This window comes from Amia ocellicauda, chromosome 1, assembly GCF_036373705.1.
Source record: "Amia ocellicauda isolate fAmiCal2 chromosome 1, fAmiCal2.hap1, whole genome shotgun sequence".
In the NCBI taxonomy this organism is placed as follows: domain Eukaryota; kingdom Metazoa; phylum Chordata; class Actinopteri; order Amiiformes; family Amiidae; genus Amia; species Amia ocellicauda.
Genome location: NC_089850.1, coordinates 48,863,762 through 48,871,753, shown reverse-complemented (window position 1 = coordinate 48,871,753; position 7,992 = coordinate 48,863,762). Strand labels below are relative to the sequence as shown.

At 44.4% G+C, this 7,992-nt stretch overlaps 1 protein-coding gene and 1 non-coding gene across 2 annotated transcripts; both read right to left on the bottom strand.

Moving 5' to 3' along the window:
• Positions 1 to 1,407: 1,407 nt before the first annotated feature.
• Positions 1,408 to 6,720, bottom strand: hspa8 (heat shock protein 8). The gene is made up of 9 exons (XM_066707826.1): positions 6,587 to 6,720; positions 5,348 to 5,557; positions 4,757 to 4,962; positions 4,315 to 4,467; positions 3,364 to 3,919; positions 2,937 to 3,139; positions 2,463 to 2,661; positions 2,119 to 2,351; positions 1,408 to 2,001 (listed from the first exon to the last, which is right to left on the bottom strand). Exons 2-9 carry the CDS (start codon positions 5,550 to 5,552, stop codon positions 1,804 to 1,806), a joined length of 1,953 nt encoding a protein of 650 aa, XP_066563923.1. The 5' UTR covers positions 5,553 to 5,557; positions 6,587 to 6,720; the 3' UTR covers positions 1,408 to 1,803.
• LOC136760229 (small nucleolar RNA SNORD14) lies at positions 3,207 to 3,305 on the bottom strand. The gene has a single exon (XR_010820183.1). It is a non-coding gene; the product is annotated as a small nucleolar RNA SNORD14 (small nucleolar RNA).
• Positions 6,721 to 7,992: the final 1,272 nt, after the last annotated feature.

Here is a 7,992-nt window from a genome sequence, read left to right as displayed (position 1 = left end):
AACCTTCTTAAGAGTAATACAGGATGTTCTGAGAAGTGTCGGCTTTCTGCACTTCAATGCAATATCACAGTTCAGAATGAAGACTTTGAATATTATTTAGGTGTAAAAAGACTCATTCATTGACATATATTTATTAATTGAAGATTTGGATGGTTAAGAAAACTTTCATTATCACAAAATGGAGACTTCAAAATGAGAAACCTTGTTAAAAATACTATAAAGAATACTACTACTAACGTATATTTCAAAAATAGGTTTAAGATTAAAAATGAATAAACAGACTAAAATGAGATAAAAACATCTGAATACAATTAACACCCCGTTTTAGAGATTTTATAACGCGGAGATAATTATGAAAGAAAGACTCACCAAGTCCGCGCCCGGCTCGCGGAGGTAAACAGCGTCGCAGCCCTGGCAACGCACGTCTGTCGTCACGGTACAGAATAAAGATGTCGGAAGGGGCAGCCATGTTGGTGAGGGAAGCATTTCACCCTCACATTGTTAATTCAAAGCTACACAAGGTTTGTGATGTTACATCTAGGCTGACTATATAGGTTTCTATCTCAAAAAATTATATATATATATATATATAAACACACAAAATAAGGTGTACCGTAACCGTGGATACAAGAAAGCAGCGGCATGCTTATTCCAATGTAGAGCGTGGAGCGAAGTAATTATTTAATATGTAATTATTTTCTAAATTTATTTCACTACAACAATGACGCTCTCAGCATTTTATTGAAGATAAATTAAAAGTAAAAATGCCTTTTCCACAAGTGTTTAGATCAACACAGCAGCGCCTCCATTATTATACTCAACTACGCCACTTTAGGAACTTCGGCATCTAGTCTGAACAGATTACAGAACCGATAACAAGACACCTGCGCAGACTACGTTATATAGGGTCTTATTCGAGCATATATTTTTGCACTTTATATTACACATTGTGCTCCTTATGCAATGGTAAATCAGTGGACTGGTATTTCTCATACACCCCTCTCAAAGACCTCATCTCTCATCTCTTCAAACTACATGTATGCTTTGCATTTAATCACTTTGTGTAATCTCAATTATAGCTTGCATTACTGCACTTCTGCAATGTGTATGTAACCTGTAAATCACCCTACCTATGGGCATCAGCAAATAACATGTACAACAGACTATCTTATGCATGTGCTTTACAGAGTAACTCCCATCTTTGCCAGTTTTACATACATACCTGTGTGAAGGTTACAGGCCTTGTCATTTGGTGCAAATCTACAGAACTTTACCTCAAGCTTTGGTGGGGGGTGGGGAAATCAGGTATGCGAGAACAAAAACCTCACTTTTAAAAGTACATGTATGCAGAGTAGTCAAGTGAGTGTGGATTTGCAAGGGTGAAATAATCAGACACAGAGGAAGATGGACCATGTCTTTTTACTTTATTTTTTTATGAAACCAGAAATTCACTTTTGATGCATTGTAGCAGTGGAAATGCAAATGCCACGAACACTTGTCAAGTTCAAACATTAACAAAACAGAAAAATGCACATTCCTTTAACAGTATTGAGTTACTTAAAAAAAAAAAAAGCCCAGTAGTCTTATTCCTTTTTAAATATACAGACAATGGCAAGGGGCATCTTTAAACATACCATCAACTCAGACAAACATTAGTCTGAATGGTGCAAAATGTAAAGTGAGGTGACCATTAACACCTGAAGAGGGGAGGGAAAAGTATGTTAAAAGAAGCCCAATACCATCAAGACTCAAGTAAATTTGTGGTTTCAAGAAAAACATTTGATTGAGGTAGTGTGGAGTGGTTTAATCCACTTCCTCAATGGTTGGTCCAGAGGATCCTCCTCCTCCTGAAGCAGCCCCAGCCCCTGGAAAGCCACCAGGCATTCCCTCAGGCATCCCACCAGGCATGCCCCCTGCACTCTGGTACAGTTTGGTGATGATGGGGTTGCACACCTTCTCCAGCTCCTTCTGATGGTGCTCATACTCCTCCTTCTCCGCAGTCTGCAAGAAGAGGGACAGTTTAGTCCAGGTACATAACATGGCCAACGAGCATTAAAACCCATCTTTTCTGCATTGAATGTCACCACTAAGGAATAACCAGCCTGTTATGTCACTCACCTGGTTCTTGTCCAGCCAGCCAATGACCTCATTGCACTTGTCCAGGATCTTCTGTTTGTCCTCGTCACTGATCTTTCCCTTCAGCTTCTCATCCTCCACTGTGGACTTCATGTTGAAGGCGTAGGACTCCAGTGCATTCTTGGAAGAAACCTTGTCACGCTGGACGTCATCCTCTGCCTTATACTTCTCAGCCTCCTGGACCATGCGCTCGATATCCTCCTTACTCAGGCGACCTGTGAAGAAAGACAGCTTTTAGACCATGCATAATCTTTCAAATATCAATTGCAGGCAAGAGCAAGTCTCCCCACCGACCCCATCAGTCAAACACACGTTGCCCACTGTACCTTTGTCATTGGTGATGGTGATCTTGTTCTCCTTGCCAGTGCTCTTGTCAGCAGCGGAGACATTCATGATGCCGTTGGCATCAATGTCGAATGTGACCTCAATCTGAGGAACGCCACGGGGAGCCGGGGGGATGCCGGTCAGCTCAAACTTGCCCAGCAGGTTGTTGTCCTTGGTCATGGCTCTCTCACCTTCATACACCTGAACCACACATAAAAGAGTTAATATAAAATCAAGTGAAAAGGGTTTATTATGCTTAAGGTTTTCAATACAGGTGGGCAAGATGAAGGTCAAGTGCTCGCTCAGACATCCAAGGAAGGTACTTGGGGCCGTCTCTGGCCTTTCAGCCTCAGGTGAACTACTACGAATGGCTTAGGAATCTACTTCATCACAGCGAGCAGCATTAGACCTCAACACTGAAAACCTTCTGAATGAGCTCAGCTTGGATCTGCCCCAGGATGCCCATCCCTGCCCACCTGAATCAGCACACCGGGCTGGTTGTCAGAGTAGGTGGTGAAAGTCTGGGTCTGCTTGGTGGGGATGGTGGTGTTCCTCTTGATCAGGACGGTCATGACACCGCCGGCTGTCTCGATACCCAGGGAAAGGGGGGTGACGTCCAGCAGCAGCAGGTCCTGCACATTCTCAGACTTGTCACCAGACAGGATAGCGGCCTGGACAGCTAGAGGGAAGAGAGAGAGTCAGACACCTGGAAGAGGAGGACTGCAGCTGTCTGCATGGCAGTGCTCTCGCTCAGACATCCAAGGAAGGTACTTGGGGCCATCTTTGGCCTTTCAGCCTCTGGTGAACTACTACGAATGGCTTAGGAATCTACTTCATCACAGCGAGACATTGGAACAAACACTGATCAAATCTAGGACATGCAGCCAACATCCTGACATTTACCTGCTCCGTAGGCCACAGCCTCATCAGGGTTGATGCTCTTGTTCAGCTCCTTCCCATTGAAGAAGTCCTGCAGCAGCTTCTGGATCTTGGGGATACGGGTGGAGCCCCCCACCAGCACGATGTCGTGGATCTGGGCCTTGTCCAGCTTGGCATCACGCAGGGACTTCTCCACGGGGTCCAGGGTGCCACGGAACAGGTCTGCGTTGAGCTCCTCAAAGCGCGCCCTGGTGATGGAGGTGTAGAAGTCGATGCCCTCATACAGGGAGTCGATCTCGATGCTGGCCTGTGTGCTGGAGGACAGGGTGCGCTTTGCCCGCTCGCAGGCGGTGCGGAGACGGCGGACGGCCCTCTTGTTGTCGCTGATGTCCTTCTTGTACTTGCGCTTGAACTCTGCAATGAAGTGGTTGACCATGCGGTTGTCAAAGTCCTCTCCACCCAGATGGGTGTCCCCAGCAGTGGACTTCACCTCGAAGATCCCATCCTCGATGGTCAGGATGGACACGTCGAAAGTGCCGCCGCCAAGATCGAAGATCAGGACGTTCCTCTCTGCGCCCACCTGCAAAACAAACCAGTACTTTAGCACCATTATTTCCCCCAGGTATGGAGAGAAGGGGGGGGCGGGGGCACGCTTTGAATCTCAGGAGAAGCAGCAGTGTTCGCTCAGACATCCAAGGAAGGTACTTGGGGCCATCTTTGGTCTCTCAACCTCTGGTGAACTACTACGAATGGCTTAGGAATCAACGTCATCACAGCGAACTTTCACCTGGGGAAATCTGATGGGGTGTCCTAAATGACCACATTTAATACCATAATCAGCAAAAAGACTGCTTTTATAGCAGAGGCTTGGCTGTAAAGAGGTTACAGGCTTCAAACTGACAAAGTAAATATGCTACAGTAAAGCATACATTTGAATCAAGTTAAAGGTGCAACTATACAAGCACGTATGAATACCTTCTTGTCCAAGCCATAGGCAATAGCAGCAGCGGTGGGCTCATTGATGATACGAAGCACGTTCAGCCCTGAGATGGTCCCTGCATCTTTAGTAGCTTGACGCTGAGAGTCATTGAAGTAAGCTGGCACCGTGACCACGGCGTTGGTAACAGTCTGCAGGAGGAGACACTAGGTTATTTCTGCACAGAACACAAACATCAAATCTGTGCACATTTAAGCTTCACAAAACAAAGCCACCCATGTGCCACAAGCACTTTTCCTTATTATAAGCAATGCCAGATTTAAAAAAAGTTTGGCAGCTTGAAGCTAAGCAGACTAGTCCGGAATTCAAGTACCAAGAAAGCTGAAAAGGTAATTACATTGGAATACTGAGCAGCTGATTTTCAGAGCCGCTCTTCCAAAAGCTGATTACTATAACCAACAACCAGAGGAACTGACTCACCTTGCCCAGGTAGGCCTCTGCAATTTCCTTCATCTTGACCAGGACCATGGAGGAAATCTCCTCAGGGTAGAAAGACTTGGACTCGCCCTTATACTCGACCTGGACCTTGGGACGGGTGGAATCGTTGATGACATTGAATGGCCAGTGCTTCATGTCCGATTGTACCACCGCATCATCAAACCTGCGACCAATTAAGCGCTTGGCATCTGTGGATTTAATTTTGTTTTTATGAAAGGTTGCTGAAAGCACAGTGTGATCATTGGATCCATTTACTTTCTCACATACAGACCTAGGTGCTCACTCAGACATCCAAGGAAGGTACTTGGGGCCATCTTCGGCCTTTCAGCCTCTGGTGAACTACTACGAATGGCTTAGGAATATACTTCATCACAGTGAGCACTAGGGGTGCAGTTTTACTTTACATGCACTGAATCTCAGCAACACCACATGACTGATTGCCAAACAGTGGATTACCATTTGGTTTTAACACCTCATGTTTTAGTTTCATCCTTTTATACTATATGAATACTAACAATACTAACAGCAGATCATCAAGCTTCAATAGGCCATGTGAGGAGCTAGTTATCTTACCGAACACTGTGTTGGTGGGGTTCATGGCCACCTGGTTCTTGGCGGCATCTCCAATCAGACGCTCAGAGTCTGTGAAGGCCACGTAGCTGGGCGTGGTCCTGTTGCCCTGGTCGTTGGCAATGATCTCCACTTTGCCATGCTGGAACACCCCCACACAGGAGTAGGTGGTGCCCAGGTCAATACCCACTGCTGGTCCCTTAGACATGATGCCTAAAGAGAAAGGAAAAAAAAATAGCCCAGTTTTAAGATTTGCTACAAACAGAATGAAGTACAACTTGCATGCACCAACCTGAATTAAAAAGCTGCCTCCCCCTTTAAATTGGATAGGATACAATAAATATAATAAGGTTTATATTTGAGAGCTTGGAGAACAAAAGCCGACGTGAGACGAGGTAGGACACATGGTGCCTCAGGCGCCCGTTGCCGGATGCAAGAGGCACCACATTCCCGCTGTGGCCAAAAACCGGTAACATGAGCAAAATGGCGGCCCTGACGTCAGCCGCCACCCTCGCGCTGTAGCAACGTGGTGCGGAGCATGCGCAGAGAGCAGCAGCGCGGGGGGACTGAGCACATGGTGGACACTTTCCGGCAAATGAACAGCCCGCAACTTCAGAGCAAGAGAAAGATGGCGCAACGGAACCTTCTGGAAGTCTGTTCTCCCTGGACTATTTAATTAATATATAAACCACCTTTCCCTGCTGAAGAAGTTCACCGAATGTAACAATAGACCGTGTCCGTGCTTTTTAACGCCAGGACATTCCGGAGGAGTTACATTTCCTAATTATCCATGTTTGTTTAGTAGTTACTTTTATCCGGCAAACTAAAAACGAAACAAACTTAAAAAAAATGTTACATCAAACTATACCTTTGTTTCTCAACCATCTGCATAAATGCGAAAATACCTTGAACCGCAAAGCCAACCTTTTTATATCCCGAAGTATAGAGTTTTTGATCATTTATGGAAGAAATCGTATGCATCCAACAAGAACACGAAATGTTTTAATTATCGAAACTATTTAAACGAGATTAAACCAGTCTATAAACTGCAAGGAAATTGAAGCTGGAGCTATTCCACTTGAATTACAGATACACATTTAAATTAACATAAAAACGCGTACAAACATGAAGTTTCATTATATATATATATATATATATATATATATATATATATATATATATATATATATATATATATATATATATATATATATTTTATTTTTTTTCTCCGAAGAGACTCACCTTGGCTGGTCGCGGAGGTTGATGATTCGGTGAATGGACAATCGGGCGGAGGCCTTCCTTCCACACCGGCGTTTATAACGAGAAAGAAAGAAGCAAGCGAAGCTTCTAGAACATATCCTCAGCGGCCCGGCCAATCACACGGTACGATCAACCCGATGAGCCAATAGTAGGCCAGGACCCTCCCCCAGGAAGTAACGGGGTGATTCCGGACCAATGAAGACGAGAGAGGGCGAGGCCACCGGGTGACCAATCACGCTGTTCGCATTGCTTCGTAACCCCATTTTGGTCGGGCGCTGGAAGTAGTGGGGGAGGGGATTCGTTTTTTTTTTTGTCCGTTGAAATCATTTACTTACAATTCTTTGAATTAAAAATACATAACTGTAAATGTGCTAATTATTTGCGTATGTGTGGAGTTCATAAATGTTACGTTAACCCATGTTTAAACTTTAAGATCGACATCGATAAATCACCAGAATGGGAAAGGCTCTGTGTGTGTTTTTACCGCTGCTAACCGAATAACTTCCCTGGTGTGAGTTAGAGTAAGATACATATCTTACATGGCTTTAATTAACTTCACGGTTCTCACTGTAATCGCCTGTTAAATCCGGTTAATTACTTAGTTCTGACACCGAAATCGCCCACATTTTTCATTTCCTGCTTCGTCAATTCTAGCACTTTCTATAATAAGGCATGAACACATCCGTGTCCCATGGGCAGGCAGTGGGCGACACATGCGGGCCTCAGAGCCGCTCCTATCCAGCGTGCCTCTCGGGCTGGTCTCGGCCGTCCTGCGCAGATAACTATGTGTTCAACTGGTAACTTCAACCGCACACAAGAGACCAGGCTTGATTGAAAGTCCAATGTTTTCTGCATTTCTCAAGGTGTTGTCTTTACCCCCAATTCAACATACCACAATACACACTTAGACGGTAAGATGTAAACTGTGAACTGTTTGTGTTGAAGGGCATTCCAGAAAACCATTGGATATTAATTATGAAGTGACTCTTTGCAAATCCACCTTCCAGAACATTCACAGATCTGGGTATTATTAAAAAAGGGGATGGGAGAATAAATAATACAGAAAAACAAGTGCAAATACAAGTTAGCCTTTGCCAGTCAAAGTGGTGGTTGTATGACTGGGGCTCATGGGAGCTCTCATGTTCCTAAGGGGTGGATGTGGACGTATCATTGCATAACCATGTCAGGGCTTTTACACTACTTCCCTTCACATAAAAAGTGTGGGTAAGGTAGAAATCTAACTGGGAAGTCCTGTTAAGATCAACGAGTCATTTATCTTGCTAGTTTATTGGTAGCTGTTAAAGTAATTCCTTTTCCACTTTCCTCTTGAAAATAAAATGTTCAAAGGGACCTAATACAATTGATAAATTATCTTCACGTGAGAGAAT

Bases quoted from the DNA above. Each gene is read 5' to 3' on its own strand.
- hspa8 (XM_066707826.1), bottom strand. From the start codon at position 5,552: ATGTCTAAGGGACCAGCAGTGGGTATTGACCTGGGCACCACCTACTCC. The intron at 4,468-4,756 runs GTGAGTCAGTTC...CTCCTCCTGCAG, and splicing joins CAGAGGCCTACCTGGGCAAG to ACTGTTACCAACGCCGTGGT. The intron at 2,002-2,118 runs GTGAGTGACATA...CTCTTCTTGCAG, and splicing joins GCTGGCTGGACAAGAACCAG to ACTGCGGAGAAGGAGGAGTA.